The 19,040-nt window shown below is 39.0% G+C and overlaps 1 protein-coding gene across 2 annotated transcripts in view; it reads right to left on the reverse strand.

Moving 5' to 3' along the window:
* The window catches only part of APBA1 (amyloid beta precursor protein binding family A member 1), a 90,115-nt gene that overhangs the window by 14,498 nt on the left and 56,577 nt on the right, over positions 1 to 19,040 (reverse strand). For both annotated transcript variants that reach the window (XM_056324990.1, XM_056324989.1), the window contains exons 3-5: positions 11,861 to 11,962; positions 8,751 to 8,790; positions 4,275 to 4,420 (exon numbers count right to left, since the gene is read on the reverse strand). In XM_056324990.1, the coding sequence (XP_056180965.1) occupies positions 4,275 to 4,420; positions 8,751 to 8,790; positions 11,861 to 11,962 (288 nt within the window). The remainder of the gene's footprint in view (positions 1 to 4,274; positions 4,421 to 8,750; positions 8,791 to 11,860; positions 11,963 to 19,040) is intronic.

Raw genomic sequence — 19,040 nt, forward strand, 5'->3', positions numbered from 1 at the left:
AGACTGTTGCCTCTTAGCTAATTAAATTAACAGGTGTACTTGTAGTGGGAAGGAAGCTTAGTATCACAGGCTTCATAAAGATGCATGGCTAACTACTTCCATGAAGAACAAACAGAAAGCCTGAATCACAAGACACATCAAATGTTTTATACTGATGCTCACAACTTCCACCTCTCAGGTTTTGTCTAAACAAATCTGAAAGTGGCTACTGAAACTTCAGACCTTGCTGCTTATTTACAAATAACATTCTCTCACTAGCTTTTAGTCACCTTTTGGAAACTTAAGAAATATTTGATAGCCCGGTGACTGCAAACTACTGCAAAAGCAATTAATAAAAAGCAATAATAATAATAAAAAAAAAAAATAACTGCCTCATGCTGCAGGCGCTTCATTAGATTAATATTAATTTAAATTGGTAGTCAGAAATGACATAATCATCTTGACTAACAGCTGCTTGCTATACACTGGACAAGGGGGGGGGGGGGGGGATAAACTCAGGAGACAGAGCATTTAAATTGTTTCCAAAACCAAGCTTCTCTTCTGACAGCTTGCCCCACTCCCCAAACTTTACAGAGTGATGGACCTCACAAAAGAAGAAAAGCACCAGCCAAAAAGAATAAAAAGGGGGGGGAAAAAATCCTTGAGCTAGAGGTTTACAATGCAGAATCACAGATTCATCAAAACACACTATCATTCAATTTAATGAAAATTCTGCTCTTGCACTGGAAGCATCTGGTCTTAGTAGTATTTTAGTTTTTTGAAGAATTACTTTCAAATATTTCATAAAACTAAGGTGATGATATGGAATAACCAAATCTAGTAAGTGATTTAACACTACACTGAAATGCCATGAAAAGTAGTCATGGTCCATGGGAAAAAAAAAAAAAGGATAATTCTATGCAAGACACTTTATCAATCCAATCCTCTTTATCACCATGTTATTTTGCTAATTCAGAGCAAAAGATTCTAATTTTTAGAAAAAAACAGAAACTACTTAATCTAAATAAAATACAGTTTTTCTAAAAATATAGAGTCCAGACTTTTCATTTCAGGTAAATTAAATTTAACTATGTATCTAGTAGCAACTTCCAAAATTACAAATTGTTAAAAAACAGCAAGCTTCCACTTTTCCTACAGGATGTCTTAAAGATACTCAACCCATTTAACCTCTACAAAAAATGTACTGCAACTCAGTGAACACCGAGATGATACTGAGTGAACAAAATGTGCGTATTATTCCCACACACGGGTTCTACCTTAAATTACATTCAGTAATTACATCAGTTGTTATCTAAAGATGTTCAAACCTGCCACACAGCTCAAATCTGCTGATGAAAAATAAAAATGAAAGTTAATTGTTAGTTCAGATGTGAAATGTAACCAACACAGATCAGCTGTGAATTGTAACCATGAACATCAACTTTTTTATTGTTACAAGTACTATAGCTCCACTCCAAGCAAAATGTGAAAAGGCATTTTTTTCTGTGGTATCTAAAGAAACGACACTACGGTCTGAAGATGGTGATATACCCTTTCTATTACTGAAAGTACCTGCTAGTGGAAATGTGAAATAACTGTTTTACAAACATCTTCAAAGCAGTGCATCTGTTTTAAATTAGTTTGATTTCACAGAGATGAAGTCCAAGGAAAAAAACAACCAACCCAACCCTCATACTTCTAAACTGAAGAGATACTTTAAAGCAGCAGCGAAGAGAATTGTTTTCAAAATCTGTTCATATTCTAAATGACTATGTGGTCTGAAGGCTCTGCTAAAAGGAAACATTATAGGGATTAATAAATTCAAAAGGAACACACTCATAGAGAAGCTATGTGTACACAGTGGGCTTTAAACAAAGCTCTTCCCCCTTTTTAATGTTCTTAACTTCAAGTCTGAAAAATTTTTAAAACTCATTCTTAAATCATAACCTTTGTTTTCTTTAACTACAGAGAAATGTTTCACATGCAACACCTAACACTGTAAACAAACACGACTAGCACCCAAGTATCTTAGTCATTGTGTGAACAATATTTTATACATTTGGGCTAACACCTATATTACGCAGTGATGAATTTAGCAGCAGGAACTCTATCATAATGGATGTCTCACTTAAAAGGTTTAGCTTTAATGGCAATCAGAAAACCAGTCAAAACCAACCCAAATAAACCAAAAACCCCAAGGTGCAGGGAGGTACATTTACGTTGCCTGAGCTTCACCTAGAAGCAGAAAAGCAGTAACTGTCAAGGAAGTGTACAATGGTATTGTGTGCCATGCAGTAAGCCAATAATTTTCTGAAATACAGTTTCAGAAAATTCTGCACACCAGCTACGGTTTTACCAGGTCAACAATGTAATTACTTGGGCCTCCATCCTGAGGTGAATTTACTACAACCAAGAATATATGTGTCTGACAATTTGTATGGATGTATAAACTATGGGGTTTGTGAGTGAAATGAGCTGAACAGATTTCTTACGTTTTGCGGCACAGCACTGATGAGGCATAACAGAATCCTCAGAAAGAACTTTATTTTGTTAAACAATTTCTAAAAAATACATTTAGTATCAGGGAAAGATTCTACACCATCTCACAGGCCCACTTTGAACCAATTCTGTTCTGTTTTCTGTAACACATTCTTTCAATCTCTGTCTAATAGTGTACTCCCATGCAAGTTTTACCTTCCAGGTGCAAACTTCCAGCCCACCCCCAGGTTCACGTTCAGTTCCTGGTACAGTTTCCTGCAGCAGCTGTTGCTAATCTTTCCTTTCAATCTCCAGTGATGTGGCCCTCCTAGATCCAGCCTCACTGAAGCCCGTATTTCACTCCCTTCTCTATCTTACCTTTAGTCTCCTGTGCATTCAAATCAGACAGCTTTTCTACCATGTGGCCCAGCATCAGGAAAGAACACATGGGGACTATTAAACAGCGAGGCACAGCCTTACTCACACCCAGAGCAGGAAAGAAGCAGACTCTAGGGGAAAATCTCCACTGTAGCTTTGGGAAGAACCCACCAAGACCTGCCAGAGTTGAGAAAGCTGAGTGAAAAAATCCTTTTAAAAAATGTCACTGAATCCAAAGTTTCCAATAAACACAGATAAATCATTCTTTTTCAAAAGGTTCAGCAGTTGTTTAAGTTTGTGGAAATTTCTACAGAGGTGGCAGAAGACGACTTATCTGTAACAGAAAGGCTACACCCCTGCCTCGAAAATGCTAGAGTGTTAGTGATTTTCAGAGACAAGGTTACAAGAAATTATGTATTTGAACATCAGCAAAATTACACTTTCTGGAAGTATCTCAATGGTTCTACTAAGAGCTTCACTGTGAAAGTCTCATTCACAGACCGAACTGAACACCTGGCATGGAAAACATTGGAAGGAATAGTAACAGTAGGAAGAATCAGCCAACCTTTAATAGACAGTGCTATCGGCTTTGCTGATAACATACTGTCTCTCCTCCTCTCCCTTTTATACGATTGCACACAAAGTTTGAGCTGGAATCCAAAATAAACTACACAAAAGAGGAACACACAAGTATTAAACTAAAGAAGACTTTCAGATAAGATTGTGTTGGTTAGCTGAATTAGCAGAAGATGAAGCGGTGTGCATACCACCCAGTCACATATGGGTAGTGGGAATATTGCAGCATACTCTACAACCATGCAGTACTTAACTTCAGTTGACAATGTCATTATTGTTACTTACAATACAGCAGCATGCCCATTGCTTGTTGCGGCCTGTACAGAATTGGTAGGCACTTCTGTTTTCCAAACAAACAAAGCAAACATACCAGATTCCAGGACAAATTATTTTTTTCCATACATCTCGGTACAATCACAGGCTTTTCTTTTTCTTTTTAAATCAGTTCATAGCTATTATGTGGTGGAGAAACTAGTACCCACAACAGGGTCAAAAATAACTGCAAACATTACCACAGTACCCATTCCATCAAGTGTAAGGAAAGAAACACCTGCAGTACTTACTGGTTATACCCTAAACCTGTTTTCCCCCCAATACCCAGGTAATATATAACTTAGACCACTGAATCTGGCTTCAGATCTGGCTTAGAGTACATGGCAGAAGTATTACTAAACGGGAATTAAAATTATCTGGTAAATTTTCCTGATCAGTGTTGTTCCAAAAGCATCACTAAATACGTGATTTATTTTGCAGAAAGAAAGATGAGGAACTTAAGCTTTCTGAAACCACAGATAACCCCACATGGAAAAACAAGTTCATACCTTAAGGCACGCATATAATAAGGAGCAGGAACCATTCCTCACCTTGATTCTGCTGACAGCTTCCTGAGCCTGCATCATTCTCACATTCTTGGAGGGGGTTTTATCAGAAAGGAGTTGAGTGGAGCCAAGGTAATTGGCAGCAAAAATGATGCCATCGATTAAGTCTTCAGGATCACAAGGGCCAGGAACTGTAACACAGGAAAGCAGTCGCTGCGGAAAATGATGCTGAACCACAGCAAAACAGCAGCAATCTGACAAGTTGAGCCTGAACCTGATGGCTGCAAATACTCCTCTGAAATACTTCATAGTTTAGCATGATCATATGGCAACCAGTACTTTCAAAGGTACAAAATGCCAAGTAAATGCACTCAACATCTGCAGTGGGTTGACCCTGTCTGGACACCACGTGCCCACCAAAACCGCTCCATCACTCCTCTCCTCAGCTGGACAGGGAAGAGAAAATATAACGAAAGGCTCATGGGTTGAGATGAGGACAGGGAGATCACTCAGTAATTACTGCCATGAGCAAAACAGACTCAGCTTGGGGAAATGAATTAATTTACTGTCAATCAAAAGAGAGTAGGCTGATAAGAAATAAAAGCAAATCTTAAAACACCTTCCCACCACCGCTCCCTTCTTCCCACACTCAACTTTACTCCCCATCTCTCTACCTCCTCCCCACCCAGTGGCACAGGGGGACGGGGAACGGGCACTGTGATCAGTTCATCACACATTGCCTCTGCTGCTTTTTCCTCCTCACAGGGAGGGCTCCTCACACTCCTCCCCTGCTCCAGCGTGGGGTCCCTCCCATGGGACACAGTCCTCCAGGAACTTCTCCAACATGAGCCCTTCCCATGGGCTACAGTTCTTCACGAACCGCCCCAGCGCGGGTCCCTCCCACGGGTGCCGTCCATCAGGCCCAGCCTGCTCCAGCGTGGGTCCCCCGTGGGGTCACAAGCCCGGCCAGCAAACCTGCTCCAGCGCGGGCTCCTCTCCACATGGGGCCACAGGCCCTGCCAGGAGCTGCTCCAGCCTGGGCCGTCCCCAGGGTCACAGCCTCCTTTGGGCACCCACCTGCTCTGGCGTGGGGACCTGCATGGGCTGCAGGTGAGGATCTGCTCCACCATGGACCTCCACGTGCTGCAGGGGCACAGCCTGCCTCACCGTGGGCTGCACCACGGGCTGCAGGGGGATCTGCTCTGGCACCTGGAGCCCCTCCTGCCCCTCCGTCTGCACTGACCTCGGTGTCTGCAGTTGCTTCTCTCCCATAGCCTGGCTCCTCACTCCAGCTGCAATTACTGTTGCACAGCAACTTTTCCCCCTTCTTGAACACGTTATCACAGAGTTGCTACCAGTGTTGCTGATGGGCTCAGCTTTGGCAAACAGTGGGTCCAGTCTTGCAGCTGGCTGGCACTGGCTCCATCAGACATGGGGGAGTGTTCTAGCAGCTTCTCACAGAAGGGACCCTTGTAGCCCACCCACTACCAAATCTTTGCCACACAAACTCAATACAATGTCTCTCCAGTAAAAGCCTTAACTGTTAATCTAGCCCATCTCTCATAATAGCTTGTTCTTTTGTGAGCAGGGATCATCCCTGAGCAAAATAATTTCTGTAACTTTTCACTGTTATAAAGGGACAGACACAGTCACTGAGCTTTTCCTCACCCACCAAAACCAGCCTTGCAATGGTAAGACTGACAGTCACAACAGAAAGAGGAAGGGTGCAATTTAGTAACAGCCATCAGCCACTTGCTCACCTGTGCCTTAGCTGCAGTTAGTGCAACAGGCATTAGAACAGGGGTCCTCAAACTTTTTAACCGGGGGGTGGGCGTGCGGATGCAGCGGCAGGCAGCCATCTGCGGCTGCTTGGTTTCCCCCCCCAGCGCCCAGCGGGGGGGGGGGGCGGGGGGGTCTGTAAATACCGGGGGCTGGACTGAGGACCCTGGGGGGCCGTATCTGGCCCGCGGGCCGTAGTTTGAGGACCCCTGCAGTAGAGCCTCCACAGGAATGCTTTACAGGTACAAAATGTCTCCCCTTACCAAGAGGACTGATTGCCCAATTAAGAAAAGTACTTTTATGCCATCACTGTTAGTCTCAACAACGATATTGAGGTAAAGGACAAAGTTAAATAAAAATGTTGTTAAATACACAGAACTTGGGCTCTCCTAACGGCAGAACAACTCTTTGTCCTGCAGATTCTGAATGACCTGATTCCCAACAACTTCTGTGAGAAGTTAGATGGTATTGAAGTGTTCAGTACCTGAATATGCAAATCCTTACACAGCAGCATTTATGATCTCCTAAGTTTTTGGTATTTGGCATTTGTATCTAAAAATTGTATATGCAAACATGTTCTATTGTAACACCTTGCTACATGTTAAAATTGTCATGATCCAAAAGGGAGGCTGGTTAACCTAATTATGTTCAAGACAAATAAAAATGCAAATCGTATTAGAGAATGCTAAGAGTAAAAGTGTCTATATTCTATCACCAAAAAAATAAACTTTTTCAGTTTGCCTTTTTTTCCTGTAAGAGCAAAGCAAAAACCCTACAATATCGGAAGGGAGCTTTTATTAGCTCAAGGGGTATCTTGAGCTATAAGGTGATGGGGCTTAAAGTTTAACATTACTCAGAATGCCAATTCTGTTCTAACTGAAGAGATTAACAGCCCCTGAGAATGAGCATGGGTAACTTTGGCCCCAAAGAAATGCAAGTCACTATTTAGATTAAAATGGTAAAAGAAAGAGCTGGAGACACTGAAACTATACACACAGACAGAAGTAGATACATAAATCTTATCAGCAAGCTCGTCTCCTTTATGGTTTCTTTAAATATGAAAATTTATGACTAGTAATTTTAAGATGCTCATCTCCAAAGTGCAGAATTTGTTCAGATACTATGTATCTGGAAAACTCTCAAAATGAATGAGTCACTTTCAAGCCCCCCAAAACGGGAATTTTTTCCTGAAGGAAATGTATGCATCTGGAAGTACTGTATATTTGCACACTCTTCCAGTCCTGAAACCATACGGCATTTCAAGTGTTGCTATTCGTTATTCTACATACCAAGGCCTTTTCACCACTTTCATCACTTCACTATAAAGGGCACAAACCCCTTTATAGTACAATTTCTGATCAAAACACAAAAATCATAAATATAAATTGACAAAAGTGTAGATAAGACTCCCAGAAGGAAGCATATTAAAACCAAAAAAGGCATGTGCTTTACTTTCTTCAGTGGTGAACACACAGACAGCGCTGCTTTTTTAAGATCCCCTCCATTTACTACTTCTGACAATTAAATTATTACCTGAATGAAAGTACTAGCAAGATTTTCTTGGACTGCTAGTGCATAAAAATGGAAAAACTTGGGGTTTTAAGGAATTTTGCACTGGATTGAGATCTAAGAAAATTTTAATTTATAATTATTATCTTTTGAGGAGAGAAGGACTATTTAAGATAGTCCTTGGTAGACAGGGCTACCACTAGGAGATGAATTTCAGTTCTAGAGTGATCCTTCATTGCTGCAAAATTCCAGAGCTCATCTAGTTTCAAAACAATGTATGAAGTTTACGCTATTGACATTCTAGTGACAGATTCCAAAATATGCAGCTCATACACTGAAGACTAAAAAATGATCCAATTGCAGTCTAAAGAGAATTATCACATAATAGCTTAAACACAGCACACTGTAAAGTAATCCAAGGAGTTCCAAGACAGTCCAAATGATGTATCATCTCAACTGTATTTCTGGCATTCCATCAAGCATATGCAACAAGCACTGTTAGGGGACAAAAAACTAAATGAAACTTCAAATTTTCTGCTTCTGTCACAATGAAATATGCTGCTGCTCACATAATGAAATAACTGTGGTTTACAGCATGCAGTCTTCCTGTATACACAGGATGCAGACTCATACGAAAGGTAACAGAAGTTCATGTAGCAGGTAACTTGCTTTTTCACATTGTTTTGAATAAATTCAGCACTAGTACAAACACAACCTTCACTCTAAGACAGGAAGCACTACTTAATTAGAAGACAAGCAGCTGTAAAGCAATGCAGACTTCCTTTGGCAGGGCTCCCAATTAATCAAATTAATTCAATTTTGCTAATTAATCCAACTGAGATTGGACTGAATCTGCCAATTGAAATCAGTGCAGAACAGAGCACTAGAATCTTCTCGCTTAGACTGTTTTCCTTGTCCACACATATTCATATGTGTTGTGTAAATACCACAAAAATTTAGTAGTGTTTTAAGTGATACTGATAAAAAAATCAGCAGAACTGACATAGAAACTACGAATGAAACACTAAAAAAATAAAAGTTCCAAGTTCCTGAACTACAAAAAGAGCACAGTACAATTAGCTCAGGTTCCAGACTGGATACAATTTACTCTAAATGAGTACACCCAACCCTTGCAGTTTTTCTATTCAGCAAATAAAAATAAAATTTTAGATGTTTTAAATATTTTGGTTTGAGGATATGAAAAAACATTTAGAAACTGTAGAATTATCTTACCTTCAACATAGGTTGGAAATGAAGCCAAGCTTTTTCTGGACTGTAATTAAGAAAAAAAGGATTTCAAACAGAACAGAGCATGCACAAATATGCATTCAAAATTTCTCCATGACAAAAAAAGAAAATCAGTCATATTTATTATCAAAGGAAGATCACCACTTATTAAGATTTATTATTACATTTAGTATTTTCAAAATCTAAGCACCTACTAGATTTAAATTCAATGTATTCCATTTGTGTCTTTACCTACCAGGCAACATGCTAGGCCCAGTGTTCAGTTACTTGTGGGTGTTCAATAGTATATTAACTGTCTACCAATAGGTGCTCTAATTTTACTAATCAAGAGGTATGCCAGAGAATACATCATATCTCAAATAAATACCTGCAGGAATATATAAAATAAGGCTATAGTGTTATTATTCATGACTGAAAGCATCAGCCTGGTCAGTTATTCACTAACAGAATTGTTATTCATTAACCAAATTCTGTTATTCATTAGGACAGGTTTTAGAGGTATCCCTCACATTAATACAGCCTTACAAAAAGCTTTCTAAATTTTAACAGGTTAGGTAGCAACCTGTGTTCTGTGGAGTAACTGAATTCACTTAACATCTCACCACCAAGTATGGTTACACAATATCAAGCACAAAACCACATCTGGTAGCTTCACTTATGTAAAAAGTGAACAAACAAAAAAAATCCTGACTTGCCTATGTAAATACACAGTCTAAAGTAAGACCTTACTTCTGACTTCAATTTTATGTGAAAGACTAACACTTCAAACATGTGAAAGCTACGACTTCCAGTGAGTAAGACTCATCATTTTGTTATAATCAATAATGCAAACAACATAGGAAAATTTATCAAAGAAAATTCTGTGTGGCAATATACAGATGGCAATAGGTATATTGAAATACTTGCTGATATCACATGTGCTGCAGATAAGAATTCTGGGTATCCCAAGGATTACAAAACTTTAATGAATCTACAACTGATTGTATTAGCAGTAACTCCTCCAATGACTGTTTAATACAGTTTTATTAAAAGAAAAATCTCTGTATGATCAGAATAATGCATAATATCTTAAGACAATTTCCAGCATATTTCCAGACAACATACACTGAAATATATGCTGCATTGTTTTCCATTGTGAACTAGGCAGTTCACAGTTATGTGACAGTTCAGTTGACTAACGCCAAGGAGTCTTTTCCATTGTAACAAACAGAAAATGGATTTTAAAAGTAGTATTTTTCAACCAATGATGCTCATCTTGCTATAAAACAAAACTTGTGAAACAAAAACAAAAGATGCATGACACACAGATCCTGCACAGCCTGTGACCGCCTGCTGTTCCTTGTGTAAATGACTATAGTGTACTGCAAAATTGAAAAAGCTCTCCATTAGAGATTGTACTAGCATAAATAAAGATGTTAATAAACCAAAATCTCCTGATATTAAGGCATTTAAGCTGGTGTGAGGACACTGACATGCCTTTTCAGAACTGTGGCTTTTTGATCTCTTCGGGTGAAATGTTTTTACTGGACCACCGCCCACACAGTCTTCAACAATTGTTTGTAATTGCCACTGGTCTGAAGACCAGAGAAATAGTAAAGTAACAGGTAAAGTTACCAACAGGAGGAAACTTACACCTTTTAATTTACATATCATGAATAATGAAATATTAAGTTCATTAATGTTTCATTACTCTTGTTAATCCCATTGCCACCTAGTATTGTAAAATCTGTATTTTTAAAAAAGGTTTTACAAAGACCTAGAAGTCATTCCTAAAAATTATGAGGCCACTTTATCACTGTTGTTCTTCCATTAGAAGTGCTAGAGCAGGAATTACTGCTCACCTGAGGGAAACAAACAGCCTGCCTGACACATCCCACAGTGAAACCTGATTTACCACCTCTGACACCATGTGTGAGCACATTCTAAAAACTGAAATGAGTAGCATCTTGTTTCTTTTCTTCCTTTGGGTAAGTTTATTGATATCTAAAAACTGCTAAAAGTTAGGATATATATGAAGTGACAAATCTGTACTGAAGAAAGCTAAAGGCTTTTACAAGCTAACAAATATAGCAGATGAATATTTAATGGCACAATCTCTTGTTGAAGGCTTTAAGTACATGAGAAATTATGAGTGTTTTAAGTCTTTTGAAACCTTTCATTATTTTCTAAATGCAAATACGGACCAGCACAAATACATGCATGTTACAAGCTTTTTTATTCTTTAACAATAACATGGGGGGGGGGGGGGGGGAAGAATGGATTAATAATTAGTATTTCTACTTAATCACTATTGCCAGTTAGAGCAGATCAGTTTTTTTCATTGTGGACAGTAACTCATGCATTGCTATCAGTAACAATATGGTATCTTGTCAGACTAGAGTTTCTAGATTTTTTTGAAGTTTAAAAAAGAAAATAAACTAAATATTTGCTGATTTTTCTGTTTACAGAGCCAGTCATTCTATACTAATCCAAATACTTTTTATGACAAATTATTTTCTTTTCACACTGCAAGAAGTTCTACTCACACTTCTCATTTCCTGTTGGTGGAAATACTGCAGTGTAAAAACCTGCCAGATGAGGGGTAGGGGACAAGTATTTAACTGTATTTTGAGGAGCCTGGAGTCAGGACCTGAATTCTGACTGTGAATCACTGGCAGGTCAGTTTCTACAATGACAAAATATTAAGCAGCATATAATACCACCTGAGTTCATTTAAGCAAGATTTTTCATCTGGCTGAGAAACATCCTTTTCTTTGCAGGAAGACATTCTGCATGGAAAAAAGCAAAGGGCTTCTTTCTTTTGCCTCTAATACAGAGGCGATATTGGCTGTTTGCTAAATCTATGCTTCCCAGCCTGTTAAATATAGTGGCATCTGAACACAGAGTCAGAAGGGCCATGATAAACAGTCTTAAATGTTAGAAATTCAGTCAGCCAGCCAGGCAAGCATAAGGGAAAGGAGCTACAAATCAGCTTTCCAAGTTTGTTGCAACTTTGCAAAAAGAGAAGGGATTGCACAGGTACAAGGGGGAAAGGAAAATAAAAAGGCAAAATTTACATGAACAAAACTGTGGGCTTTTTAAAAATTTCACTCTACCTCTTTATTAGTGGAGGCCTCTGCTGTACTGCAGACATCCTGGTGATGTTGCCTACTTGCCGACTCAGCACCCCGAGGTGAAGAGGAATCTGGAGATGGAGACTAGACATGGCAAGAAAATTAAATAATAATCTGAGTGACCAATGTAGAAATTCTTCTTTCATATTTTCCTCTAACTTGGCAGTGGAAATAAGAGATGAGAGGGGAAGAAAAAAACAAACAAACAAATAAAACCAACACAACAAACACTTTTAATGTTGTAACCCTTGCTTTTTATCATAATGATCACACTTCAGTTTCCCATTGGACTTTCTCAGAACCGCTGAATCTTCTAAAAAACACCTGTATTTGTCAATAATACATAAAGTTAAGGAGTTGGAAAAATAAAAAGCTGTACTCAGCGACAAGAAACACTCAGCCAAAAGTGTGTCATAAAACTGTATTTTTGCAAGGTGAACTGAGGATTGTCTGATATTGGTACTGGGCCAACTACTTACACTTACTGTCACCATTCAACTAAGCTGCAGTTACAGGACTTTAAGTGGCACAACTGCTTGCCTATTGCATGCAGGGAAATGACTGCATGCTTACTGAAGGCTGACTTCATCCTAAACTCGTTCTAGGAAAGAAAATATAAAGTCACTAGTAAGTAAGCTGTGAGGGGAGACAGGTGAATTGACCATGACCAGAACACAACCAATTCAGCTAAAAATTATTTAGTCGTCGAGGAGAGTGAAGAAAAGACTGCAATTTCCCCATAAACACATATGCTCTTGGATATAATTAACCTGAAGTGCTAAACTAATCTAACCTCAGCAGAGGTAAGCTGCAGTGGTTGTCCATAAATGTTATTCCATCATCCTAAAAAACAACACTTACAAATCATACAGAGTAATAGTGATGTATCCAAGGGATATTCAATACCAGTGTAATCAAGGACTATGGCTCCTCGACCTAGATACAGCGCAAACTTGGAAAGTATTTCACAGTCCATGCTATGATCTCAGCACTATACTTGTGCTCTCTAGATCAGATTTCCTCATTCTTCTCCTTTCACCATAAATAATTCAGTGGAGAAACTGTCTTTCCAATCATGTACTAGTCATTCATGATCATCAAGAATGTCATAGCAGAGGAACAAAGGGAACAGCATAGAAAAACAGTATCATGCACTAGATCTACGTGGTAAGTCAGCAAGTATCTCGATAAAGAAAAAGAATGCTTTGGGAAAGGATATTCTAATCATAGACAATTCCTAATGAATGCTGGCAACACCAAAAAGCTGTAGCAAGGTATCTGAAGTCCAGAGCAGGGAGGAGTGGTACAGGGGTATGACAGAACACAGAGTGTGAAATTAATGAAGGCGACCAAAATGAAAGAAAGTACAAACTTCAACCCAGCAGGTATTTTTAAAGGCAGATCTTAAGGAGGTACCTGCAAAACATGTCAGTGCATATGCCAAAATGTGAATCCTCAAAGAAAGGTTTAGCATTTAGCTATGCAAGCTGGGCGTTTCGCCCAGCAGCCCTGGCATTCTGCACTCTCCTTTGACATAAGGAGTTTGGTCCTAGCTTTGCCAGCTCAGCGGTTCATCACTGATGGCAGAAAAATCTAATACTATTCTTCTGGTTTCATAAACAATCACATGGCATGGCTTTTCTCTAAACCAGTGAGCCATACCAGAAAATGGCTACACTTCCAGTGCTCTCAGCTGGCAGCAGCTCCAGTCTAGGAGCTCCCTCTGCTCCAGCTGAAACATTTGAGTTCTATGAAATAGTGTGGAAAATAAAATCTAAATTTTACAAGCTTAGCTTCACAGATATAGAACAAAACAAGAAAATAAAATTCCTTCTCCTATTTCTCTTTACCTTCATTCCTTTAAAAGGTCTGTATTGGATAATTACTAAATATTATAATTACTTCCAAAGAGTTAAGAGGTAATTCCTTATACAGGTGTCTCCTGGGTAGAAGAGCAGCCCTTGTATCTCCCTATGTTTTGAATTACAACTGCAGGGCAAAAAGGAGATGCAGCTGTGAAACGGTCCCTAGAATGCTGGCATGTGCTTGCACAGTCATTCACACAGGAGCTGTAGGAGAGATACACGCTCCCCCTGACCTGCTGTGTAATTACCAAAATTACAGCACCACAGTGACTCAAACGCACAAATGATAACTCCTAGTTACTTAGGAAGTGTCCTCATAGTACTCGCATTTCCAATAGTTACATAGTATTTTTGTGTTAGGATTAAATATAAAAGGTACACAATACTATCAACCTAATAAAGACATCAGGATATTGTAGGATTAAGCTTTAAATAATAGACAAAGAAACAAAGTAAAACATATCATATTTTAGCACCAACATTTCCACACAAAAAAAAGTTCTTTAAAATGCCTGAAAGCTCTGACATTCACACACTAAAGTGATAACAATAAATGATTTCGCTTAAACCAGTTGGTTGCTGGCATTAAGAAATTTTGCACCATTTAAATTTATTAACAGTTACTCCAGCAGCACTGCGAATACCTGTACTCAGCTGTTTTCATCTATGAAGTATCAGAATTAAGCAACCATCAAAATGATCACACAGCTCTCCATGTGCTCTGTTTGAATGTCTGCTCAGATTTTTCTGGGGAAAAAAACCCAAACCCAAAACTACCAAACCCAAGCATCAAACATCCTACAAAGTTTGCTACATGACAGGACATGACAGCTGTCCCCAAAAACATTTGTATAAAAAAGTTCAGCCTTTGAAGAAAAAACACTCAGTTCTCTTCTGCATCAAAATGCATTTTTAGAGGTACCATTTACAATGCACAAGGAAAGAATGCAGTCACAGCGATAACAAGAAATATTTTGGTACATCGTAGTGGATAGACAATTTGCATAGCTGCTCAAAACACTACAACTGAAGTCTGAAATAAATGCTTAGTGACTGTTTCGTTATCTGCTAATAAAACAAGTTTTACAAGCCTAAGAAAAATGCTGTCAGAGCAAACATAGTAGGTTTGTGTGAAGCATACTGTTATTATGTAGAGAGGTCCATCAGCGGAAGTGCAGCAATAAAAAAGTACTAGTTACCTCATTTCTCCTCTTGAATGTCTACTTACATTTTTTTTACGATACTCAACCTGGTACATCCAAAAATTCTCCATCTCAATTTTGGCGTTGTTTGACTCTAACTAACATGCAACCCACTCCACCTAAGAAACCTTCCTTGCTATTCTGCAGAGGGATTTAGTAACAGAACTTGTAACAGGAGAGGATAGTTTTGCATCTAACCTGTCTCCAGGTGAGTCTAGCTGGCTACTGAATAGCTCATGAGGACAAACACAACCTACACTGAAACACCTTCAAATGCAACCACCTGGTCTTGCTTCATAAAAGCTTTTGTTATCTGCTTTCAGCAGCAACTTACCTGAAAAGAGTAACCTAGTGGGTCACATTATCACATACAAAGCTGGGACAAAGCTGGGATGAAATCAATAAATACTTCAGCAATGCAAGGTTCACTTAAAAAAAAAGGCCATTACTGATACGATATTAATGTCCACCTACAGACTCTTGGCAGAGGAATGGCAAGTATGGTCTTGTACATTAGTTCAGAGGAGACAACTGGATAAAGCAAGGCTTTTAGGTTTATTTGGTTTTAGTGATAAACAGTCTTCTGAGTGGTACCCATACACATTAGGTAAAGGTCAAAGCACTATGAACTTTTGCCCAACATGCAAATATAGTCAGATGCCTAATTTCACAAACACCATGCAATACAGCACAAATACGGCAATAAATCTCAGGTTTTAGCACAGCTATGTTGTGGCAGAATATCTACTGTTATTTGAACAGTTCAAATTCTATTCGCTAAAATCTAGACTGAGACCATCAACATATGTTCACAGCTTTCAGACAGCATAAAGTACCCATAAAGAATGGAACTGAAAGCTAAATTTCCTTACAGTGTAACTAATCATCATTATTGGCCATCTTCATTTAAATTTGTTTTATCTATAATGTTAAAAACTGAGGGTTTGAAAGAATAAAACTGACTTACAACTATTGTACATGTACATGCATACTGTGGCACAGTCTATGCAATTTGATTTATAACTGTGACATCAAGATGAAAACTTAAGTTTGTAATGTAGCTGTGGTGTAATTGTAATTGTGGTGTAACTGTCACTGCACACAACCAGTGCACTTACCCTTCAGTTTGCTGAGTGGTCCAGCACCTGCTCCCTGCCAGTTTGTGCACAGATGATATGAGTTGACCTGAAACAAGGTAAATGACTAAACTGCTCACTTCAGAAAAACGTTATTTCACTAATTGCTATAAGACCTCTCCGTACAGGAATTTCAGGCAGCCTCAGAGACTCCCCTGCAGGCTCCTCCTGTGCACATGCCAAGTGAGAGGCACAATTCATTGCTTCAGGGCACAAACTACCATCCTGAGTAGGGACTATGCCTGACCCAACAGCTCCCCCATGCAGTTTCTGCTGCAAAAATGACCAGACAGAAACTATTCCTACAGATGCAGGTAAATAAGGTCATGTGTGACAGTCTTGTGTACACAGTTAACTTAGAAAGTGTTTTATATGTAGCTTAAGGTACACTATAGCAATGGATCACACATGCTAGAGTGGACATGTAGGATCACAGACCAACTGTAAGACTTGAGAACAAATGCAGTTTGGGCAGTCATAGTTTGGGGAATCTCCCCTGATCCAGCTGACGATGCCCTGCAAGCATGGACGGAGCCTCCTGCCACTTGCCATCATCTGGGCAATGACTGGCAATCCCCCTTGAGAGACCTGACTGTCCACACATGCTACACAACTCAAAAGCTCTGAATAAACTAGCTTTTTTTAAAACAAGCACACTGTCCCTGAGTGTCTGCGTACCACAAAGTTGCTAATTCTTCAGTAAAATTCGCTGAAGTCACAAAAATACGAATTTTGAACTAAGCAATAACTGTGCACCTCTGCCAAAGTCTTTGAAGCAAGAGCCCCGTCTGTTACTCTTATATTACTAAGTCTGAAATACAAAATAAAAACATACCTAACAATACACAGAGATTTAGACCTGACACCAACAAGTCCAAGTGAGCAAACAATAAACATAACTGAGCCTCTTAGGGCAAGATGACCCTTTCTTTTTGCCCATTTCAGAGTCTCTTGGCCACATGAGTCAGTAGCAGTAACCATGTGGTACCACAGTCACACTTGGTTTAGCTGGTAGCTTCTCTTTGAATAAAATCTTAGGCTGTATGGGCTCTGACTGCCCATTAGATCACACACAGATGCTATGGGGGTAGGGTCTGTCCAGCAGCACATGCACTGGATAGAGGGCTGTCAGCACAGCAGGGCTCTGGGAAGCCCATTCAGTGCTGGCTGTTTCTCTCTCTCCTTCCTGGAAAACTGCACTTTCACTTGAACTTGTAGTTTGAATGCAACTTCAGGTGTCAGTCTAAAAAAGTCAGTGTGGATGCTTCCTGTGTCTTCAAAAGACTTTAACTGTAAAAAACTAGACTTCAACATCACAAAAACCACTTGGAATTGCTTTCATCTTTCAATAATTAAAAACGATAATAAATCAAAAAAATATTCAAGGGGTTATGTATACAGTGCTCACTGCAATTTAGAAACCCATAACTCATCTGGGAAGTGTTTGTTTTCAAGCAAGACAAATTGATAAATTTAAGCTTTCTTCTGTGTGATTGATGTATCAGCATCAAGCTTTCTGCCCTGGATATTAAAATGAGTGGGGTTTTTTTCTGGTTGGTTGGGGTTTTTGTTTGGTTGGTTTTTTTAAATATGATTTTTGGTTTGTTTTTTTGGGGGAAATTTTTTCTGTATAATTTTAACACTGTGATCTTGCATCAATGATGGAAAGTTGACCTGTATTCTGTGTGCTCTGCCAACAGTTTTAAAAGGTCTGCCCAGAAAAAGAAAACAATATCTCATCAATATAAACTCATCTTTATTTCATGTATTTTCTTTGTCTTTCTTCCCCCTTAGTTCACCTATTACTGAAACCTGCTCAATTATTTAAAACAGACTTCTCCACTGCCTTGTTAATAATACATTACTTCTGCTGTGGAAAAAGTGAAGCAAATTCATGTCCATGAAAACACTTCACTTCTAGAGTTACCAGAATTGAGAAAATCTTGCAACTGAGAACTCAAAGGTTGAAATAAAACTTACGTAACCAGAAAGAACAGAGAAGCAAAACAATGCAGCTCAGCTCTGTTCTGCCCGAGAGGGTTGTCTTCAGCTCTGAATTTCTCCTTCACAAATTTAAACCACCCATGCATATGGTTTTTACTTTATATATTGAGTTTATTCTAACCACACCATCTCAAGTGTCCGCAGAGGAACTGAGACTGTAAACACTGATGAGGGGGGTTTGCAAAACCAAAGTCTGGGCACGCAGCAACACACCGTGCCTTGCAGGCCCCCAAAACATGGCTTCAGATCTATAACCCCATGGATAATTGAACGGACCTCAGAAAAAGATCATGGTGCTTAGTTCTGAAATGGAGAATTTCTCCTTCCAAATTTTCTCCTGATTATGGCAGAAGTGAAGCAGGCAGCCAGCTTCTCTTTTCTGGAAACAAAAGGACAGAATTGTTCTTTAAAGCTCAACCAAAAAAAAAAAAACTACTTTAGCTTTTGTGACTTTCAGGACTCTTCTCAACAGGTCTCTGTACTTCCACAACTAAGCAAGCCACTACTCTCAAAGTTTTATGACATTTTAAAAATGTTTTTTTAGACCTTCCATACAGCTAACACACCAGCATATTTCAGAAATTTATGTCAATTGTTCTTCTCTTGTATGTGTGGCAAACCTCATAAAATCTTACTGCATTTATTCAAAGGACACTGGGAGAATTTTTCAGCTTTTACCAAAAACATAAATACAACACCTTCTCCACAAACTAAATGTCCAGACCTTCTCTTATTCACGTGAAAGCATGCATCACTAAATCAGGGTGCACAAGGCACATGACAGCAAATACTCTCCATTGTTAAATATTAAGCAGGTACTTTGGTACACTATTTATTTATTCACAGAACTCTGCCACCTGCCTCCCACATCACAAGACTACTAGAGTTTGTTAGAGTAAAATTGTTCATGGGCTATGACCAATTTTTTTTTTCATATACCTATCAAATATTTCTT

This window comes from Falco biarmicus, chromosome Z (assembly GCF_023638135.1).
Source record: "Falco biarmicus isolate bFalBia1 chromosome Z, bFalBia1.pri, whole genome shotgun sequence".
In the NCBI taxonomy this organism is placed as follows: domain Eukaryota; kingdom Metazoa; phylum Chordata; class Aves; order Falconiformes; family Falconidae; genus Falco; species Falco biarmicus.